Source organism: Nothobranchius furzeri, chromosome 16, assembly GCF_043380555.1.
Source record: "Nothobranchius furzeri strain GRZ-AD chromosome 16, NfurGRZ-RIMD1, whole genome shotgun sequence".
Lineage (NCBI taxonomy): Eukaryota > Metazoa > Chordata > Actinopteri > Cyprinodontiformes > Nothobranchiidae > Nothobranchius > Nothobranchius furzeri.
The window spans coordinates 61,294,166-61,317,860 of NC_091756.1; the positions used below are offsets into that span (position 1 = coordinate 61,294,166).

Here is a 23,695-nt window from a genome sequence, read left to right on the forward strand (position 1 = left end):
CTTGGGTAGTTTTCAGTTTCCTCTCAGTTGCAGAGCGTTTCACATATGATCAAAGTTTAGTGCAACAGGCTCATGCTAAAGTGGACCCCTCATTCCAAAAACAGCCTCTTTGTTTTAGTTTTTACAGTGAAAATGTGGCATAAAAAGGCTGCTGTTATAAAAGTGTTATATTCTTCTTGTATTGATTCATAAACTGACTTTTTAAAAATTATTTTGTTTTCTCACCAAAATCTATTTGATGGTGTTTTTCAACCGACTTTCCTTTGAGGCTTCTTTGATCTGATTGGTTGGAGTTTACTGTCATAAGCTACGGTGTCATCCTGATCATTTTACATTAGCTGTATGAAAAATGTTTGGGTCTTAAAACCAAGTGACTTTAAAGAGCAAGTCACCCCTTACAGGAAGCGTACTCCACTCCCACTTCCTGTCTGAAAAATGCAACAAATGCTGTTGCCTAGCAGACCGAGAGGGTGGAGCCACTAACAAATACACACACTCACGACATTGTGACATCATAATGTACCAGTTTACATCATAGCATACCTCTTAGCCAATAGCGATGGCAGATTTAAATTCAAATCCAGTGAAGAGTTTTTACCTGACAACGGCACAACACTGACAGTTTCAGGCAGAAAATTTTAATTTGAACTAAAATGCACTAAAGTGCAAAACTATTGACGACACGTGTCTGCAGCACGATTAGACACACATTTATATAGTTTATCAGAAAAAAATTGTTGATTTGGGGGTGACTTGCTCTTTAAAAACAAACCTGAGGTTCTCCTGCAGAAGAAAGCTGTTTATACTTTCCTCTAAAACATCTAGTTTTCTACTGGGTTTACTCACACACAACTATGTCATCCTATCTTTGTGAGGACTTATTATTGCTCTCATTTTTATTGGATGGCCTTTGGAACAAAATTAGTGTTTATGTAATAAACTTATATGCACCGGAATCCTCGTGCAACAAGCTAGTGAGTTGATGCAGCAATGAACATCCATATTTCAGTAGGCAGGAAGTGGGGGTAAAGTGGAAAATAACTTTGAACCATTGTCACTTCCTTTCTTTATGTGTAAATGTATCTAAAATTAGACCCCTGACATCTTAGTTCCACCTGAAAAGAGATTAGTCGCATTATGCTGTGGTTGAAAACATGTTGATTATGTAATTAACATTTGCTTATCTCACCTCTGCCGCATCCTTGTTCATATTGGAGGTAGAGAAGAAGAGCAGAACATCAGCTTCACGTTAGGAAAAACCAGTGGACCACATGATGCATCTACCAATGTTTAAGAACCTTCTGACATGAACGATTAGTTGATTTTTGTGGCTGAATTTAGTTTTGAATCTTTAACGTTATTCATGCATTAACTCCATTTGTTTTTGTGAACTGAGTTCGGACTTGGTTCGTATTTCATGTGAACTTACACAGCACTGTGCCGTGCCTTTATAGTCATTGCTGACTGGGTTTAACAAGAGGTTTCGTGTTGAAGTAGAACAGCTGCTCACAATTTACCCCAAACCCAGAACTGATGTTGTTGTTCCAGCATTGTGCTAACCCGCCATGTCTGATGTGTTACATACAATCACTTTTCTTCCATCTGTAAGACATATGTGCTATTTACCTCTATCATCATGCTGTTTCTGATCTAATAAATGGTTCATAATCATCACAGTAGATTATCTGTAACTAAGGCGTGATGCTCAGTTACATGGACACGGAACAAAAAGCCACAATTGTGTTACTTTTTGTCTCAGATTCCTAAATTATCCTCACTTTGACTGAGAGATCTAGCTGGATCTTGTCTGCCATCTGGTTCACTTGTCACAGTTATAGCCCCCCCCCCCCCCCCCCCCCCCCATGCTTCTGATTAAGTTAGTCAAACACAAAACAAGATCCACTCCACACTTTGAACATTTCTTTTAGTCTTCCGTTGTGATCAAAGGCTTTGACAATGGCACAGATATTAATTGTCATAAGGTTTGGTGCCTCAGGTTTTGGGATTATAGTTTGCATAATCTTTGTTTACCCGTTATTTAGAAGATTGTTTCATTCTACATTATTCAACTTAGTTTTTACCTGACGTGTGTATTTTTGGTCTGTGAAAGGAAACGAGAGCACCCAAATAAACCCATGCATGCTTGGGGAGAACATGCCAATCCCACATAGAAAGCAAGCAGCCATGAATTGAATCTGCCACCTTCTTGCTGTGCTACCATGCAACCAGAATGTACTGCAGACTGATCAGGTGAATCACAGTTTCTCTGTGTGTCATGAGAACCGACCTAATCTTCAGGATGCCCAAGATGATCCAGCGTTATCAGGACCATCTCTTAAAGTTGATCCACCAGTACAGAGCTCGGCTCAGAGAGCAAAACATCAACGTTTTTGGTTCATGTTCAAGAAACTCTCGAATATTAATCTCGTTGAGAATAAATGGTCTTCTTGAGAAGGGTGAACAAACGAAAACCCACAAACTCCGACAAACTCCAAGCATGATGAATGAGTTGCTATCGGGAAGGATTTTACACTTTTTTTTTTTTACCTGAAGGTGATTGACATCGTGCCGGGGCCGGCTGCATTAGAAAGACACACAAACACTTATATGCATACAACTGTTGACTGTAAAAAACACTGAATGCAATTGCCAAAAACAGCCTTGGAAAATTATGAAAGGCTTGAATTTACACTTCAGTCACCATAGAAACCTCTGACAAAATCATTCAAAAACGCTGAAGTAGAACACTCGTCTTTCCCTAAGCTTGTTATCACGTTCATATGCATTAGCGGTCCACTTTATCACCCCCTCAGTGTGTTAACCGCTTATTCCTCAGTTGGGTCAGGCAGCTGGTGTCTATCTCCGGCAGGCATCGAGTTAGAGGCAAGGGAACCTCTGGAAAGGTCTGCAGGTCATCACAGGGACACACACCAATACTATACTCCCTCACACATAGGGACACTTTAGAGTTGCCATTTTATTAATTAATTCTGCAGTTAATCAACTTTCTCATCGAGAGGCCTCGTCTCATCACATCCGACCAAATCACTTAACGGGGTGCTAGCCAACAATAAGTCCTTGCTCTTGACAGTCAATGGTAAAGCTTAGTTATTTCCTGCATTTTGGGGGTTTGCTTTCAGATAAGGCTGGACAATAATTCAATAACAATATATATCGATTGATAGACGTGTGACTCAATAGAAAAAAATGGATCAATGAAAACTTTCCTTTTTCCATTATAGCCTATCTGGTAGCTTCATACTAGAGTCATTACTTACACCCAACCAATCAACAATGCAGACCCAAGCACGCTTCATCACCAAGCCCTCCCCTCTCAAACCTAAACAGACAGAAATGTGACTTCAAGAGCTAATTGCAGATTACATTTTTTTTCTAATTCATATAAAATGCTGTCCAAAAAATACTATTTGAAATGCTTATTGTGAATATTTTCTTTTGAAATAAATAACAGCAGAGATTTTCGAGTAAAAAGTGGCCATTTTCAGCAAATCTTAACTCTTACATAACCAAAGGGAGTTAAAAGCTAGGTGTTGCCTCAGCTCAGTGTGGAGAGTGGGTAGTTTTAGGGTAGAGAGCTGTGTCCTCCATTCAATGTGTGTGTTTACTAGTTTTGGATTGTGTTCATTTTGATAAACTATCGTTTGTGAAGGCTGTACCAACTCCAGCCTGTCTGGACATCGAGTCCACGGGTTTCCAGATAAGAGAAACGTCACCTCTATCTCTGTGCCTGAGGGTGTTTTGTGTAGCTGAAAAGACGAGATTTCTGTAGCCCATATCGGTCGGTACTGGAACAGGGAGGTCCGTGCTGGGCTCTGGAGACCTGTGGCGGAGTTGAAAAAATTAAATGCAGATTTCTGCAGCTCGGATCACCGTCAGAACCAGGTCAGAACCGACCGCCAGAAGAGACGAGCAGCTCAACGGGCCAGTAGAGCTAGTTTCTGGGTTGGAACCAGAACAGAATCGCCGCAGACCTCTGGGAAAGGATCATACGCAGCTTTTAAATATACCAGCTCGACTGGCTCGCTGGTGTCTGGGTCAGATCCAGCTCACAGAAGCCCGCATGAGCTCCAGAGCCATATCACAGGCGTCTCTCTCCATCTCTCTAAACGCTAAACTACGTTACATGAACGGATATTAATGGTTATGAGACAGCTGACAGACGCTCATTAGTTATTATTGTCAAGTATTAATATTAAATTAACTGACCGATACTGTTTTAATTGTCTGGTACATGATAGTAATCGGTACAATATTGTGATGTTAGTACACGAGTTTAACCTAGCATCGTTAGCTCCCCCGCTGCGTCCCTTCCATCTCTCTGCTTTGGCCGATTGTTTCTCCCTCTGGTTTGTCTGCTCTCTGGGCCGTGCAGCAAACTCATAACTTTATGATTTTTGGTCCATCATTTATAAATATTTGAAGTTTCCTCTGTGTCAGAGCCGGCATTAGAATCCATATTTTTCTCTGGATTAAGCTAACACGACTCCCTCAGCTGATGTGTCTTGGTTTGGCAAAAAAAAAAATAAAATTTCCCACGACGACTCTAAAAGGCAAAATAATTCATGTATGTGTAAAACATGTTTAAATCTAGTTTATGTTATGTTTCTCACAACATTCGTTCACGGGAGCCTCTAACGTGCAATTTGCCCTTTAAACAAGATGTTGCAGCAAGGAGAGGTGGAAGAAATTGTCCCAAAAACTACTACAGTACTTCACCAGTGTGGCAATATTTTCCTTCTTGCAATTCTGACAAAAAACAACCAACGGTGGTTTGCAACGGAGAATCGATAAAAAACATGTCTGTTAATGCAACCAAGTGGTTTTATCATAAAGCAATTACATGAAATAGCCAGGGCTGCACTTAAAATTTTTTCTATATTTCTCATATAGTTTTCAATAATTATTGATTTTGATCAATATGATTATTTTTTTATTAATACACTTTTTTTCTATGTTGTCCAGAACTATTTTCAAATGTTATTTTTGGTCTGTTTTCTTTTTTTGAGAGAAATCCCAGATAAACTCCAATAATTCCCGCTTTTTATCGAGCAAACAATGACAGTTGGTGTGCACCGTGGAGCGAAGCTTGTAAAAATGCTGATATCTGAGTCAAAACTAAACTAACATGAGCAGGAAAATAGTACAATGGCCAGCCAGTCATGGATGATTTCTCAATTCTCTCTGCCCCTACTAGATGTGAAAACTATCAGAACATTTACGAATTATTTTATCAACAAACAAGAAGCATCATGTTATTTTTAAAACCCCTTAACTGGTTCAAAAGGGTAGCTGTTCATTTGGTAACACAGGATATTGGTCTTCCCTTATGGGAACTACTGCAAACAGTTTAGCAATTCATGTGATCTTGAGATGTGGACACAGGTTTAGTAGTACATTCCTGTCAGTGCACCATGCTCTCTGATTGCATAACCACTACATTACCAGAAATGGTCCTTTACTCAGTGACCAGAAAGGAAAAGGCGGGAAAGCGCTGGCTGTCGGTGTGTGTGTGTGTGTGTGTGTGTGTGTGTGCGTGTGAGCGTGCGTGTGCAGCTCCTGCATCATGTGCACCATGGCTGGTCTGGCCTGCTGTCTAATTCTACATGACACGTGCGACCTCGGCAGCATGTCCCTTTGTTTCGAGGAATAGTCCAGCCCGGACCTGAGCTAATGCCATGTGGCCGTAGTTCCCCAGAGCCACATGGACCCTTCACTTCTCGATTCACAGACACTGAATGGATGTCTGGAACAGAGGAGGTGTTTACCCGAGCTCTGGTCACCAACACTTCCTAAAGTCTCATTATGTATTTCACATCCTCCTCTCAGCTATTGTTAGACGTACCTCTTCTGCTTTAGGAGATTCCAGAGTTCCTGCTTCAGATTTTGTAAATGGCTATGGTATGCTATGATTGTTCAACTATGTTTTCACCTAATTTTTAAACTCATTATTTCTTGATGTCTGAAAATGAGTGGAAAACAGATGTTGTCTTTCACTTAGCTTTTTCAGTAGTTATCAGCAGCAACTTTATTTGTATAACACTTTTATCAATCCAAGGATTCCCAAAGTGCTGAACACTACAAACATCAAGACAATGACAAATACTATGGGAGTAGTTTAGAGTGATCGCAAAAAAAAATACTCTACAACAGTCCTACTAAAACCATGAATGCACTAAAACACTAAATGGGAGCACAGTGTCTTGTGCCATGTGCATAAAAGCTAGTGAAGAAAAATGCATCTTAACCTCCTTTTTTTTAAACACCTCCACTGAGGGGGCCATTGTGACGGTCAGCAGCAAAGCATTCCACAGTCTTCGACCCGCAACTGCGGAGGCTCTGTCCCCTCTTGATTTCATTTTTGCTGTTGGCGCAACCAGGAGCTGATTGGTTGATCGAACTACGCGGAGACTTATATGAGCAAAGCATATCAGGCAAATATGACAGAGCCATTCCATGCAAAGCTTTAATTCAATTCAATTCTATTTTATTTATATAGCACCAAATCACGACAAGAGTCGTCTGAAGGCACTTCACATAATAAACATTCCGATACAGGTCAGGGGTCTCATTTATCAAACATGGCGTAGGATCCTTACTAAAACCGTACTTAAGCTCAGTAAAAAAAAATGTACGTACACCAAGTAGGTGTGTGATCTATCAAACATGGTGGACGCACAGCTGCACGCAATCTCCACTTCATAAATCAGAGACTAACGAGAATGTTTCTCAGCTGCATTTTAGTCACATCTCGCCCTCACCACGCCCACTTACTGCCATAAATAGTCAATGCAAAGTGCCTTGTGGATCTCATGCATATACATAAGCAGGCTGTTGCAGCGCTCCACCAATGACATGGCGACCGTAGATCAAGGCAGATCAAGGAAGCGCAATTTCACAGAAGCAGAAACTGGGGTACCTGTGGGTGAGGTGGAGAAATGAAAGGAAGTGCTTTTGCAAAACAAATAAGAGAAAATCCACGGATTGGCACAGCGTTGCTGAAGCCGTCAATGTTGTGAATTCTTCAGAGAGATCTGTGGCGGATATAAAAAAAAAAAAGGTCCCATCGGAAATAAAACACTTCAACTACAACAGTTTCTGAACAGCAGTTTTTGGTTGTTGTGCTTCCTTTACAGAGTTTTCGTAAAGGGATTTAAAACCTCAGAGATTTATTAATGAAATCATCAAAGATTTGCTGACTACAAAAACTACAACTCTTTGAAATGCCTTTTTTGTCGAATAGAGTACCAGGTTCTGCTGTTATTTTGATTTCCTCTCTGTTGTGTTTCTCAGGAAGTTCGCTCCACGCTGCTGTGTGTGCTCTGAGCCCATAATGCCAGCACCAGGCCAGGAGGAGACCGTTCGTATCGTGGCCCTGGACCGTGACTTCCACGTGCAGTGTTACCGCTGCGAGGTAATCCTACTCTGTGTGTTCTTAGCTGTAATGAGCTCCAGTGCCAGCTAGAGGAGTAACGTCAACGCTTGTCCCTGAGTCAACTTTTCAAAGAGTCCTCTCTCACCTACCCGGAAATAGCTTTCTCTGTTTACCAGGCAACTCTCAGAGCTCACACAGTAACCAGTCTGTCAGCAGGCACGTGATGTGCCCGGTTAAAAGAGCGTTTTACATCACATTATCAAAGAGCTGTGCTGGTGCAAGTGCACGGAGCAGCTGGCAGGCGTAAAGGTCAAAGGAAAGGAAAGCAAAGCAGATTATCTCAGCTGAAGGAGCTCAACAAGAGAAGAACTTTGTCACCGGGGAGACATGAGCACATGGAGGAAGGTGCTTGAGAGAGATAGGTTATCTCTCTGTGAGGCTTTGAGCTAAATGCTAACAAGCTAACATTCTCACAATGACCTAACTGACACACAAACCAAATCTTCTCTTCACTATAGTATATGCAATAAATATTAAAAAAGCAGAATTTATTTAGAAAAAAAATTTTCATTCAAGCATTCATTAGATCAGATTAAAAAATTGTCTTAATTTCAAGATAAAACAGGATTTTTGACTTCAGTGTGAAATTCTTGGCTGTACCTCATTTTCTGATTTCTGTGTGGACAATATTTATGTAACACCCAATTTACACAATGCAGAAAGCTTGAAATGCAAAAAAATATATATATGTGTGTGTGTGTGTGCGTGCGTGCGTACGTGTGTGTGTGTTAAAGGAACATAAATAAATATTTAATCTGAACAAATGTTTTCACTAAGTTTACTGCTAAATTGTTTTAGATCTTTTTGTTAGATGTTCCTACAGTTACTGAACTATAAGCAACTGGTGAGTGTAAACAGCATTCTTTGTCAATTACATCCATTTTATATTAACTTATCCTTTCTTTCGTTCTTTTTTAAACACAGAAACAGTTTTGTTTACCTGTTTGTAGCTACAGTTTCGCCGACAGCTGCCGGCTTCTTCAGGCTGACGCTGATGGTGGCGCGTCACTTCCTTCTCCGTTTATCTGCCGCAGATTAACTTATCCTATTGGCTTGGTGCCCCATCATCCTGGATAACCCACTGTTTGTCACTAAGCTTGTCTTGGTAGTTGCAGGAGTTCCTCTGGGAGGATGTTTAGGTACCATTCTTTCCATGTCTATGTTCTGAGGCTAAAACGTGTTCTTTTGAGAGGGTGCTCGCTGCAGAACTACAAAGGCGGAGCTGCACCATAAGGTGGAGCTGCACCAGAGTCAGCCCCGCCCATTCACGCAAACTCAGCCTAGCCCACTGACTTCCGTTTTTGTTTTCAACTTTATCGCAAACTGACCTGACCCACATGAATTACGGCTGTTACTAGTTTACAGTCGTTAATGCTATGTTCTATGTTCCAATTAAACAAGATAAATATAACTTGCTACATGACAAAGTCTGAATATATCCCGAAATAAAAAGGTTTCTCTTAGCGAATATCTGCCCACAGCCGCTCTAACAAAACTCCTGTACAACAGCATGTACCACTACCATGTGGGTTCTGTTAGTCCAGTGGCAAGATCGTCTGAGTTAAGTTTTGCTTTCCCCTCAGCTGATGCTGGTTCGATTCTCGGTGGGGTCGGCAACAATCTATTTAGCCAGCTGAAACATTTAATTTGTTCATATTTTAGTTGTAATGTTCATTTTCAGCAAAATATTTATGTCTCTACAAGTTCTTTGAATTTGGTCGTTCCTAAACAGCATTTTAGTTGAAACTCTGCTCACAGATGGACTCACACTGGCTAAATAAACGAATGAATAAATAAAAAAACACATTAGTCATTATATGTTAAACGGCATACCAATAAATTGTTGTAAACATAGTACTGGCAAGTGTAGCTAGAAATGAGGAAAAGAGATTATAGGATATTTCCACTGCTGGGAGGCGAACCTGCGCAAAACTGCATGTCAACCTGACACCATCACCACTATACCACCACATCTGATAAAAACTAGGTGGCGTTACATTTTATTATGCTATTCGGTGTGTCTTTGGAGATGGGATGTATGGTTTATTGGCGGTGTCTCAGTAGAAGTCATTTCAGAAATAATTTGTCAGAAAATTCACAGAATATCCAGATTTGAGAACCAAGACCAGACCCGCTTCGGGGGAGGAGACCAAATTGAAGCTGAGATGGGAAGAAAATGCATGAATGAGGCCAAAAATGGCTTTGGCGTGTTTCTTATGAGGAAATGACAATATAACATGATTAAAAGTTCCAAAAGTTAGATTTTTAATTATATGGAACCTTTATAAAAACTGTTCAATTCACTTCTCAACTCCGTCCTCAATCTTGCATTTTTAGCCATAACACCCTCTTTGGTTCCAGAATGCTATAAAGCCTGACAACTGGAAGGAATTGGACTGACTCTGATAGAATGGGCGGGGCTGATTCTGGAATGGGCGGGGCTGACTCTGGTGCAGCTCCACCTTCTGGTGCAGCTCCGCCTTTGTGGTTCTGCAGCGAGCACCACTTGGTTCTTTTTAATGTTTTAGCTAACGTCCTCAATGTCGACCACCCTGCAGAAATTGAGATCTCTCAGGGGCTGTGTGAATCGTTTGTGACATTTTTTATCGATAAAATAGTGAGCATTAGAGCTCAGATACCGGCATGTCCTCTTCAGGTTGCTGCAGGATGCTGCCCTTCAACTTTTTGTCAATTTGATCCACTGACTCTGGATTGCTTGTGGAACCCTTAAAACCCTCAGGTTCTCCTACTGATGTGATTCATCCCCGCCTCTTTAAGGAGGTTTTTTCCTCTGTGGGTCCTTGGGTTCTTTCCATGGTTAATAGTAGCCTTTTATCTGGTGTGGTTCCAGAATCTTGGAAACATGCTGTTGTTTCAGCCACTACTTAAGAAGCCCAGTCTTGACCCCTCTACTGTGTCCAGTTATAGGCCTATTTCAAAACTTCCATTCCTTTCAAAGGTTCTGGAAAAAGTGGTGTATTTGCGATTGACGGAGTTTTTGCATGCAAATGACATTTGTGAAAAATTCCATTCAGGTTTTAAGGAGGCACATAGCACAGAGACTGCACTGCTCAGGGTCTTAAACGATATTCTTTTAGCTACTGACTCTGGTGATTTTGTGGTTCTGGTACAGTTGGATTTGTCTGCTGCCTTCGACACCGTGGATCACAGTCTCCTGATTTCACGGTTACAAGAGTCTGTTGGGATTAAAGGAGTTGCTTTGGACTGGTTTAAGTCCTATTTGGCTGAGAGGTCGTTTTGTGTATCATTAGGTGGCTTCACGTCATCTCGCTCGTCTCTCGTATGCGGGGTTCCTCAAGGATCGGTGCTGGGCCCGTTGTTGTTCTCTCTGTATTTGCTACCTCTCGGTTCTATTTTTACAAAACATTGATGTTCTTTTCATCTATATGCAGACAACACCCAGGTTTATATTTCCATTAAACATGGCCTACCCAATTCTTTAGATCCTCTTCTAATTTGCCTCGATGAGGTTAAAACCCGGATGTCTACAAATTTTTTACATTTTAATAATAACAAGACTGAGGTCATGCTTTTTAGTCCTAGTGTGTCCAGTGGGCCATGTTCTGCTGACCTTGGTCCACTGGCCCTATTTTTGAAACCTGTAGCGACCAGTCTGGGAGTCCGGCTTGACAGTGATCTGCTTCTGGAAAAGCAAATCAGTGCCATCACCAAAGCCAGTTTTTATCAGTTAAGGAGGATCGCCAAGGTAGGCCTGGGCGATATGGCAAAAAGAATGATCATGATATATTTTTGCATATCGTTCGATCTCGATTGTAATCACGATTAATTTTTATATAGTCAGTTTAAAGCAGCTTAAAATGTAAAAATAAAGAAACAAGATGTTAGTTAAACCTTTTATTGACATTCTGTGTGTCTTTAATGCTATACAGGTACAAAATAAACAAATTATTTGCTGAATGAAACATCTTTGAGCTCCATCTCTAGCTTTTCTCTGCATTCATCATATAGCTGTGGCAGTGCAGTTTGAGAAAAATACTTTCGGCCAGATATTTCGTTCCTCTGGTCCAGCACTTTGATTAAATGCTCACCCGCACGTTGAGGTCGGCTGACCTTTTGCTGCTGTACACGCCGCGGATGAGACTTAAATCGCGGGGGGATCGAGCATTTGTCCATGCTGCCCCAAAGCTATGGAACTCATTGCCCATTGGAGTTCGGCGGGCTCCATCTCTGGCGGTTTTTAAATCTCGTTTAAAGACCCACTTTTACACTTTGGCTTTTAGACAGTGACTCGTTTGTGTTTTATTGTATCTATCATTGTTTTAATGTGTTTTTAGTATTCATCATGGTTTATCTGCCTTTGATTGAGATTTTTATCCTTTGTTTTAGCTCCTTGTAATGGTTTGTTTTGTTTTAGCCTGTGCAGCACTTTGGGCAGCTCCCATGCTGCATTTTAAACGTGCTGTATAAATAAACTATGCTATGCTATGCTAAGTCCTTCTTTCTCTACTGTGTTCAGAGGCATCATGTATTTTGCTATACAAAAAGTTATAGCTTTTGTGATGGTTTTGCTTCTCTTTGAGTTCTGCTTGTACGGTGCAACAGCTGAAAATGACGAGATGATTGATTGCTGTTTTGGTTGTGCAGCTGCACCGCCAGTGCCGGCTGGACCACTACTAGCAGCTGCGCTAGTGCTAAGTCTACTTTGAGACAAGCTAACAAGTTGTCCGGACTCTGCTCGCATTTTCACGCTCTCTGTATAATCACTTGGGTGGTATTTCTTTAGATGATTGAATAGATTCGTAGTGTTGCCAGTTTTTGAAGGCACCATTCGCCGACATACCTTGCATGTCGGCTTGATTTGCTCAATGTCACTTTTGAGATACTCGAACCACCGCCACACAACTGACGTTGAGTAGCTTTTCTTCTGAACAATGTCTTCATCTCCAGAAGACAACTCTGAGTCATGACTGGGATCTACTTCACTGTCTTCAGCTCCACGTTTGGCCATTCTGCTTATCAAACCTCTTCACCGAAGTAGCGGAGCAGGAAAAGTGTAATTGCAAATGCTTCTTCTTTTTGTTAAATGGCGGTGGGCAACCAACGCGCATGGAGGGTTAGCGCCCCCTACTGAGGCTGCAAACATCTGTTATTTCTGATCGAGACTCCCAGCTGATCACCGTAATTGAACTGAAAATGATCGTGATCACAAAGTGCGATCATATGATCGCCCAGCCCTACGCCAAGGTTAAGCGTCTGCTCTCAAGTCATGACTTTGAGATGGTGATTCACGAGTTTATTACATCACGCCCTGACTGTTGCAACGCACTGTACCTTGGTCTCAATCAGTCTCACCTCTCTCGTCTTCAAATGGTGCCAAATGCAGCAGCACGCCTATTGACGGGTTCGAGAAAGAGGGAGCACATCACCCCAATTTTAGCTTCGCTGCACTGGCTGCCTGTGGATTTTAGGTCCAGTACAAGGTTCTTTTATTGGCTTTTAAAGCTGTACATGGCCTTGCTCCGCAGTATCTGTGTGAACTTTTAGTTACTCACTCCCCGTCTCGGTCACTGAGGTCAGCCGACCGGTTTCTCCTGGAGGTGCCGAGAAGAAAGAGAGAGCTCAGGGGTGATAGAGCTTTCTCAGTAGCAGCTCCGAGGTTGTGGAATGTACTCCCAATCCAGATTAGGACGGTTTCGTCACCGTCGGGTTTTAAATCGCTTTTAAAGACTCATCTGTTCTCAGTTGCTTTTAATTCAGTTTGAGAATGCATCTGTTTTTAGTAGCTTTTATGTCAGTTTGATACGTTTGTTTTATCATGTTTTTACTTTGTGATGAACTTTTTTATCTTATTTTTAGAATTTTTAGGGAACTTCTGTTCTTTTTGGCTTGTTAAGCACTTTGGTCAGCTTTGATGCTGTTGTAAAGTGCTTTATACATAAAGTTGACTTGACTTGTTACTCCCTTAGCTGAGAAGCAGCTCCACATGACTGGTTTCTAAATGCTTTACAGAGTACAGAGCTGGTGGGAGCACTCACCGATTCTGTTACAGACGGTCCATTACATCCATATCCAAAACAACACAGGTTCCTCTGGTCCTCGGCAGTTTAATCCCTGGATGATTTGTAGATGATTAGTCTGTCCCTGGAGGTTTTTTTTTTTTTGACAGAAGTGACACGAGGCCTTCCTCCAGTAGATCTTTTCCAAATTTTAGGCCTCAGCTGTGGTATTTCTTTGGTATAAAGAATAAATCTAGATAGAATTTAGGTTTGAATGTTTAATATTTTTAAATGTGTTAGGCTACTCAAAGCATGTGGTTTATTTCTCACCAGCTTGAAGAGAACCATACTACAGAACCCCCTGTAACATGGGACAACCTCAGTTTTCAAACAGGAGAAACTGTTAAAGCCAAAAGGACCAAATGCATGTGGTTGTTGAGCATGGCTAACAGCTGTGTGTTTATGTGTCCTGTAGGACTGCAGCTCTCTGCTCTCAGAGGGAGAAAACCAGGGCTGTTACCCACTCGATGGACACGTCCTCTGCAAAAACTGTAACGCCAGCCGTATCCAAGCGCTGACTGCCAATGCCACCACTGATCTCTGAGCTGCCCACCGCCCAGTCACCTCCACTGTGATAACTCAGCACGCACTCTTTCTTTCATCTTTATTTTTCTTTCTCCTGCAAACACACCCATCCACAGAAACATGCATAGACTGAATATCCCTCAATATTTATGTTCACTATAAATTATTAGAAATGGCTCCATGTTCTCACCTGCATACATGTAACCCAATGAATCGGTACATTAGAGGCTTGTTAAGAAAAGTTCATATATTTCATATCCACATTTTCGTTAGAACACATACATGATGGACAGAAAATCTGTCGCTTTCACATCTGTAGGTAGGAAATGTAGCTACAGCTAGAAGCTAATTAGCTTAGCATATAAAGATGGGAAGAAAGGAGGTACAGCTGAAGAGAGACTGAGGTGGACTGCTGCTTAAATTAATCACCAATCCATCAGGCCATAGCATAAAAATAATCACTCGTGCTTCATAGGTAATCAAAAACATCTATGCATTGACCTGACAGACTGTCCTGATCTAAAACTCAGTCCTCCGCCACCCAGCAGGTCCGGTCATGGGTGGATGAGTTTAGAAACCAGGAGCTTTCAGTACAACAGATCTGCAGGACTAAACTCCAGCGAAGTCCAACTCAAACTTCCACTTTTCCAGGTTTTGTTTTTATTAAATGTTATTTATGTTAAGCCAGTTGGGACCACAGGATGTAGAAACAACAATTTCACTACAGAACTGAAACGTGATGGGTACCCTTTAGTAGCCTTAATATTTTGGACATTTTGAAATGTGGCTCTGTGTTTCTAGCCCAAAGTATTGCTGCTGTCTTAAAAAGCTCTGATTTCCCCATTTTTATAGCAGTTTCTGCTGTTTTATTTAAACGTTTACATCACCATCAGTATCACATCATGTAGTTATCTGAACACAGTTACGGTTTAACTCCTGTTGGACGTGAGTGAAATCTCACAGCTAGCGGTTTTCTCTGTGTTTCATGTGGGCAAATAATCAGATTTTATGTAAATAACTCATTTTAAATGAACTGCGGTGTAAATGTTTATAAACATTTACTCATGAATGGCTGAATTCCAGGATGGCAATAATCCACATTGGCCTTGGCTGACTTCAGACTGGCTGTTAGCTTATCAATCTTGTCTCAAACCATTTCTCCAAACAGAAGCTGTTCAGAAGTTTCGTACAAGGGGTTTTGTTATAACTTTATAATAGAAACTCACTTCAAAGTAACTAAAATATCTTCCTAATCTTCTCTAAATTTCAAAGTAAAACATCTTTTATTTTTATGTATCTCAGATTATTTTCCAAGCGGTCCAAACTGTACAATCAAAATATTCCATTCACATAACGTAACCTTAAACAATATGATTTAGCATTCTGTCACACCACTGGAAGCCAGAGTGGAGGACTTTCACACACCTATGCAATGTTCAGCATTAAGTGCATCGACACTTTATACTAAATGTTATGAATAAGGAAATATTTTATCTGTACGTGCACAAGTGTCCTTATAGCGACCCTTTAATCGAACCAGATGTTGGTACCGTGTGTGTCCGTGTGCTGTCTGTCAGTTTTTACATTCATGTTTGAGGTCTAGGGTTCGACGTTGACGGGAGAGGAAGGGACCATGACAGTTTGACCTGAAAACACTTTGATGTGTTTTGTTTTTTGAGGATTTACGAACCATCAGATTCTCACTTGAACCCAACGGTTCAGCCAGGTCAGTAGTGAGTTAGAGGAACCCTGAGAATTTCACCAACGCTTAATATTTCTCACCTGGCAAAGACTCGGAAACAAAAAATTTAAATTAAATGGAAAAAACAAAAGACTAAATGAGACCAAAAGATTACTGATGAGTGGAATAATAACGGTTTGTAAAGTCGGAGAGCAACTACACATCCACAGTAAACCGGCAGAACTAATCTATGAGACACGATGACGTAAAACCAAAATGAACACACAACCACAGCTGCTGTTTTCTGACTTTCACACATTTTTTTCTCCATATTTTAAAACTTTCCTCATGATCCATCTTTAAAAGTTAGAGGCATTGAAATAAACCTGCAGGAATAGTGCATGGAAAATGACGAATGACCATTTCATCCCAAAGCGATGAGAAACACTGAGTCATAACATTTACCATCAAACCCCACAGGGTTCCTTAAAGAGCAAGTCACCCCCTAAAAAAACTTTTTTTGCTGATAAACTAAATAAACGAGTGTCTAATCGTGCTGCAGACACGTGTCGTCAATAATTTGGCACTTCAGTGCATCTTAGTTCAAATTTAAATATTCTGCCTAAAACTGGCAGTGTTCGGGTTAGGGTTAGATATTTTAATTTAAATCTGCCAACGCTGTTGGCTAAGAAGTATGCTATGATGTAAACTGGTTCATTATGATGTCACAATGCTGTCGTGAGCCTGAGTGTGTGTGTATTTGTTAGCAGCTCCGCCCTCTCGGTCTGCCAGGCAACAGCATTTTTCAAACATGAAGTGGGAGTGGAGTTAGACTCTGGTAGGAGGTGACTTGCTCTTTAAAGTAACAATCTGTAACAATAATCTGTTAATCTGGGTAATAGTCTGAACCGGGAGGGATTAGGCCGATTCAGATACACAAGCTTTATTAGTTTGTCCGTCTGGATTATTCTGTTATGAACCAAGTTAGAAACCTTTATATGTTTGTGTCTCTTTATTGTTTCTTTCAAACACTCGATGTTTTAAAGCCATAAGATCCTTAAAAATCTAAACTTTGTTTTTGCTTGCAACAAATCAGGATGTGATCAGATTATCTCACACAGTTTTGTTTCTATGGAAACACTTTGTAAAATCCTGCTCTGTAACCCCGGGTTTCCACGGGAGCCGTCAGCAGCACGTTACTGCAGCAGCACGTCTTGCTCGCGTAAGCTGCTGCTCGGCCCTTCCCACGAGACGCGAAGCAGCAGGGGAGCAGCTGTCACCGACCGAGCACGAAGTCACACGAGTGACTTCGTCAGTAAACACGACAACAAGCAGGAGAAAATTACAACATGGTTTGTGTTTTATGTTCTGTCCGTTTTATAATCGCCAATACGGACCTGAAAAACAAAGGAGACCGCTAGCTAGGTGATAACTTCTCACGGGGACGCACAGTTAGTAACTGTTTTTAAAAGTAAAGCAACCGGAAGGCAGTACGTTCTTTATTCTGAAAATCTCGGGAGCTTCTCTCCATTTCCGCGTCCGATTTCCTGTCTTTCCTTCCCCAAAAATGTCGAACTTGACCCGTTTCAGAGGCGTCGCGCGTAGAAAATAGAACCGGCGCGTAAAGGCCGCGACATGCTGCTCCTGAGACGCGGCCGACTCGCGCTGCTGACGGCTCCGGTGGAAAGCCGGGGTGAGTCTCTCTCAGCTGATTATTGGCGCATGTTTATTTTTGTCTGTCGACGGTCTGTTTTTGAGATGGAGAAAAGGAGGAGTCAGAGATTCCCTCTCAGGCCTCCCGTCGGAAGGCAGCTGGTAACCGACCTAAACCTCACTAACTACCGCTTTACCATCAGCGTGGAACCCTAACCCTCTGTTTAACCACGTCAAACATTCTTTATTTAAATCAGCTGTGGGAATTTGAGGATGGAGACAAAAATAAACGATTAAACACATTAAGTCACTTTTATTTTCTTAAATATGTTGGAAAAAACACAACTTTCATAAAAAGTTACTGACTTTTTGTTGGGTTTTTAATTTGAAGTCAGAAATTTAAGAAGTTGTCCAGGAAGAAGAACTTGTGCAGGTTTTAAAAGGCTAACTGTGTGTTTATTTGTTTTAGTAGCAGGATTTTCAGCAGTGTGCTGTTACACACACACACACACACACACACACACACACCCTGCTCGGGGCGGCTCTGGTCGGGTCACTTTCTGTGACTTCAGACTGAGCGATCTCTCTAGAAGCCGATCCATGTGATGTTTTAATGTGTTTATGTTTATTAAAGTGCCTTCAGCCGAGCAGAACGGTGTCCCGTTAACGTTCCTGTGTTTGTTGGAAGTTGATTTAATCTTGTTGTTGTTTTTTTAACCACAGTAAATAAAGTCTCTCTGTTGTCGGGACCGCCTCTGAGCCCATCCGCGTGAAACCTCCTGCAGGTGGGGCAGAGAGAGACACTCCTCCAGCTGGTTTCTGTTCAGAACTTGATGGAGCTTCATGTACTTTCATTTTCTTCAATAAAAGCTTCTGCAACTGCATCGTGTCTCTTCTTTTTTTGACCACTTTTAAAATAAATGTAGAAAATAAATCCTTATTTTCTTATGTGTCCTTCGGGCCCTGCCTATTTGCACCCCCCACTCTGCTTGTTAATACTTGGCCTTTTGGCTTCTCGTCCATTGGATCAGCTGGTTAATGAGCATCTTTCCTCCGTCTGCTCCTCGTTCCACTGAAACCTGCCGCTGACCTCTTGTGCTGCCGCCAAACGAGATCTATTCTGAACAAGTAGGAGCGCTTCACTCCTTTCAAGAGTCACTAAAAAGCCCCTCAGCAGTCTCCGATACCCCCACTCATCCCTCCCTTTGTGCACTTCATCTGCTCTTTAGATGAACCAGAACAACCTAGCAGAACTCCTACGGTCACCGGTCTGGGACAGCTCTTTAATCACACCCAGAAACAGCCTGCCGTCTCCTGGACTTTTTTTTTTCCAATCAGGAAATGCACTCAGCTATGAAGTATTCTCACCGCTTAGATCAGCTTGATGGAGTTGTTAGAATAATTTAAAGATCTTGGGTTTATTTTTTCTTCTTGCTGCCTTTCCAGGACCCGCTTGATTTAATCCTCTTCATTTGTCATTTTTACTTATGTGCTGCAAATCAGCCGTGAGTCACTGAGCATTTCATTTCCTCCCTGCAGACGGCAGAAACCAAAGCTTCGAACTGCAGCAGAGGGGAGATGTGTGCGAGCGGAGCAAGGGAAAGGCTAAATGTTTGTAAGCGCAGGATGTGTAGACTGGGGTGTTTATCCACAGCTGACCTGCTGCTTGCATCACCTTCTCAGGGTATCTGCAGGTCCTTAAAAAGTCTTAAAAAGTCTTAAATTAGCTTTTCCAAATTTAAGGCCTTAAAAATCCTTAAAAATGACAAATAATCCTTAAATAGTTTCCAAAGGTCTTAAATTACCAAAGACCCAATAAACAAGATTCTTTTATTTCTATAAAATTTTCATGAATTTCTAGTTAGTTTGGCATTTTTTGTGTACGATATTGGCGTAAGCGGAACCGTACACATTCGGTTGGTTGTGAAAGGGGGCTATTTTTAGATGAGCACGCTAGTGGAAGTTTGCACCATGGGGAAGACATGGCAACATTAATGGTAACTGGATGGCTAATCCCACGTTCATGACATGGTTAGCACCGGTTCCAGGCAATAGCTGGAAATTATAGCTTAAATTTAATTTAAAAAAAATAGCTTAAAATTGGTCAAAGTGGCCTTAAAAAAGGTCTTAAAAAGTCTTAAATTTGGCTCCCTTAAACCTGCAGATACCCTGCTTCTCCAGCCTCCCTCTCTCTCCCTCTGTGGAACCTGAGGTTTTTGACAACATGAGATTTCTTGGTAATTTCTTCCTGAACATGCTGCCGGCTGTGATGTCTAGTGCGTCTGAGAGAGAAAAAGAGGAAGCCCCCCAGCAGATTAGCCAAGCGACTTGCTTTACTGCACATAAATCTGCTGTTTACAAACAGATTGATGAGTGATGGACCCTCCAGCCAACATCATGTACTCTCCAATTTCTTTCCCTGCATATGAAATCCACCGCCGAGTCTCCGGGGCCTGCTTTGGCAATTTTTGAATGTCTTCTTCTAATACGCAGATTTATTCCCTGAATTATTTACCAGGAAGCAGAGATGAGCACAAGAGAGCAAAATAGGCCACTATCATACATAATCTCACACACTCCAGCTTAAATGAAGCTGTCATATGGTCAGATTTACATAACATTACAATGTGGGCTGACTTTGCAGCACTCAGAGCTTAATGTTATTAGCTTTTAAGTGAGTTCCCACTGAGCATTTGCATCAGGAGCATTGATTTTGCGCGTCCTTGACTTTGCTGAAGGCAGTGATGTAATCACAGAGTCGGTGTTGCTTTCTGTCAGATCGCTCTGAGACACAAATCCAGGCCTTCGCTGTGTGAACATTGCATGAAAGCATCGGCAGGAGAGCCTCCTCTTGTTCTACAGCTGATTATCCAACATCCGGATCAAGTGTTCCCAGATTTCAGCTGGGCTGCCTTCAACTGAACCCTTGAGAAGTCTTTACCAAGCAACATGTTTGTTTATTGTTGTTTATTCACTTAGAACACTTTTATGCAAAGCAACTCAGTTTTTGGACCTAAGGTGCAACCCACTCTAATGCAAGCACGCAGAGCACGCTTTATGTAGAAAGGCTGCAGCCGGGATTTGAACCAATGACTTTCTTGCTGCAGGGCAGGGTTTTCAGAGAACGAGAATTACTCACAGAGGCAGAAAAGTGCAAGACCACACACCTGTGTCTGCAGGGTTTACTGTGTGTGTGTGTGTGTGTGTGTGTGTGTGTGTGTGTGTGTGTGTGTGTGTGTGTGTGTGTGTGTGTGTGTGTGTGTGTGTGTGTGTGTGTGTGTGTGTGTGTGTGTGTGTGTGTGTGTGTGAAATTTAACCAAGGGCATTCCCACTTTTATTCAAGCACTTTAGAAGAAGAAACAATCGTTTATGTAGCCTCTTAAGATAAAAAAAAAAGTCATGAAACAGGGGCGGCGTTGGGCCCGGCTACTTGGGCTGAAGCCCCGGATCTCAAACGTGGAAGTAACATGCAGTACCAAAGTCCAACAGAGAGGGAGCAGCTGGCAGTAGTTTGTATACAGCCTGCCTGAGCCTCCACCACTGAAGAAGAAGCCCTTCAGCAGCCAGCTTCTTCTGCACTCTCTGCCTGAAACGCATGAGTGAAGATGGACATAAGGACGTTTTTTAGACCAAAAGTACGGCGACAGAACCCCAGCTTTGATGAGACTGGTGCTGACTCAGGTTTGTGAGTCTTATTTGAAAATATTTGTTGTGCTGCTGGTTTGCCTAAAGTTAGCTTCTCAGGTAAAGTTGTTGGAGAAAGAAAGGGAATATTTACTATCATCTCACACTAAACACTAACAGGAACAATACTCTGCCCTGAAAATGCTTAATATGTAGCTTCAGATTAAAAATTATGTGGTACAAGACATATATGATGTTGACTAGTGCGTGTCACGTGTGTGTGTTAAGCCCCGGATCTTCTTCAGTCCTAAATCTGCCCCTGCATGAAATGCTTCACAAGAATAAAAAACACCACTGAGTCCACTGATCTCAGGCTCAGGGGGAGAGAGGTCCAGAGTCTGGGGGCCACAGCAGCAGATGATCTGTCACCTTTGACCTTTAGCCTGGTGCTGCACAACCAGTAGGCTTTGATCACTGGACCTCAGGGACCTGCTGGGGGTGTAGGGACTAAGAAGATCACCAATGTAAGATGGTGCTTGTCCATGTAAGGCCCTATAGACCAGAACCAGGATCTTGAAATGAACCCTGAAGTTGACTGGCAGCCAGTGAAGCTGGAGGAGAAGCGGGGTGATGTGGGTGTGTTTGGAGGACTTGGTCAGAAGCCGAGCACAGGCGTTCTGAACCACCTGTAGACGGTTCAGGGAGGTTCTGCTCAGACACGTGAAAAGAGAGTTACAGTAGTCTAAGCGTGAGGAGATGAAGGTGTGGAGAACTGTCTCAAGTTCAGAGCGGGACAGAATGGGACTCAGCTTAGCAACGTTCCTGAGATGGAAGAAGGAAGAGCCAACAAGAGAACTGACATGAGAATCCAGGGTGAGAGCTGGGTCAAAGGTCACACCAAGATTCCTGACAGAAGGTTTGGTGTGAGAAGCAAGCTGACCAAGAGAGTCTCTGACTTTGGGAACCAGCTTGTCTGGGGCACGGATGAGGATCTCAGTCTTATCTTCATTCAGCTGAAGAAAGTTCCCACCATCCAGGTTTTAATAGAGTCTAAGCAGGTGTGTAACAGCTGCAGCTTAGACATCTCATGGGGCTTAAAGGAGATGTACAGTTGGATGTCATCTGCATAAAGATGGTAGGAGATTCCTTTGAAGGATCTCAGGATGTGCTGAAGAGGAAGCAGATAGAGGAGGAAGAGCAGAGGCCCCAGCACAGAACCTTGTGGGACACCATGGGTAAGAGAGGTGGTGAAGGACCTAAACTTGGAGACGGCCACAGAAAAGGAGCACTCAGAGAGATAAGAGGAGAACCACTCCAGAGCAGATCCTGATAGGCCTACCCAGTCTCTCAGCCTCTCCAGTAGCAGGTGATGGTCAACAGTGTCAAAGGCTGCAGTCAGGTCCAGCAGGACCAGAACAGAACAGTCCCCTGCATCACTGTGAGTCAGAAGGTCATTAGAGACCCTAAGAAGAGCTGTTTCAGTAGAATGAGCTCTACGAAAACCTGACTGGAAGCTATCATAGATGTTATGTTCATCAAGAGCAGCTGTGAGTTGTTTAGCCACAACCTTTTCCAAGATCTTGGAGATGAACGGAAGTTTAGAGATGGGTCTGAAGCTGCTATGGAGAGAGGGGTCGAGACTCGGTTTTTTAAGAAGCGGGTGGATTACAGCGTTCTTAAAGTAAGCAGGGACCTGACCAGAGACCAGAGAAGCATTAATTATAGAGAGCACGCTGGGGCTGATGGACTGAAAAGCACTTTTAAACAAAGATGAGGGTAAGATGTGGAGGGGGCATGCAGAGGTCTTCATAGAGTTAACTAGTTTGGTTAACTCAGGCAAAGAAACAGGAGCAAAACTATCTAGGATGATGGGCCCGGTTGGAGTCGGGAGAGGCGGCGATAAGGCTGAAGGAGAGATGCTAGATCTAACCTTATTGACTTTGTCCACAAAGGAAGACAGAAAGATCTCACAGTCTGCAACAGAGTGGACGGAGGCTGTAGGAGAGGCAGGAGAGACGATGCTGCTGATGGTGTTAAACAGCACCTTGGGGTTCCCTTTGCTCTGGGAAACCAGGTTGGAGAAATAGGAAACCCTAGCATCTCTGACTGCAGAGTTAAAGGATGTCAGAAGATCCTTTAGGTGCAGCAGATGGACGTGGAGATGGGTTTTCTTCCACAAACGCTCAATTTTTCTGCATTGGTGCTTCAGGCTGCAAAGGCTGTCATTAAACCAGGGAGTAGGGTTCACTGCAGGACCTGATCTGGTTCTGACAGGACAGATGTTGTTCAGAATGGAGAGGCAGTGCTCGTTAAACTGAGAAGTTAAGGAATCTGGGTCGTTATCAGAAGAACAGGGTGGATCAAAAGCAGCAGAAAAATTGCTAGCTGTGCTCTCATTAAGAAAACAAGAACTAACCATACGGCGAGCAGGAGGCGGGGACGCAGAAACTGACAAGTTAAAGAAAATGCAATTGTGATCTGAAATATAAACGTCCTCAGGACAAACACTGTCAGCATTTAGACCCAGGGTAAAAACAAGGTCTAGAGTGTGCCCCCTGGTGTGTGTGGGTCCAGAAACATGCTGGGTAAAGCTGAAGGAGTCCATAAGGCTGGAGAAATTGATCGCAAAGAGATTGGAGGGATCATCAACGTGGATGTTAAAGTCACCAACAATCACCAGTCTGGACAGCTTCACAGTGGAGGATAGAAAGTCACTAAACT

The 23,695-nt window shown here is 42.4% G+C and overlaps 1 protein-coding gene across 5 annotated transcripts in view; it reads left to right on the forward strand.

Annotated features, from left to right (window-relative positions):
• The window catches only part of lpp (LIM domain containing preferred translocation partner in lipoma), a 275,115-nt gene extending 256,881 nt beyond the window's left edge, over window positions 1-18,234 (forward strand). For all 5 annotated transcript variants that reach the window (XM_015962371.3, XM_015962372.3, XM_015962374.3 and 2 more), the window contains 2 exons: window positions 7,312-7,432; window positions 13,907-18,234. In XM_015962371.3, the coding sequence (XP_015817857.3) occupies window positions 7,312-7,432; window positions 13,907-14,035 (250 nt within the window). In that variant the 3' untranslated portion in view covers window positions 14,036-18,234. The remainder of the gene's footprint in view (window positions 1-7,311; window positions 7,433-13,906) is intronic.
• Window positions 18,235-23,695: the final 5,461 nt, after the last annotated feature.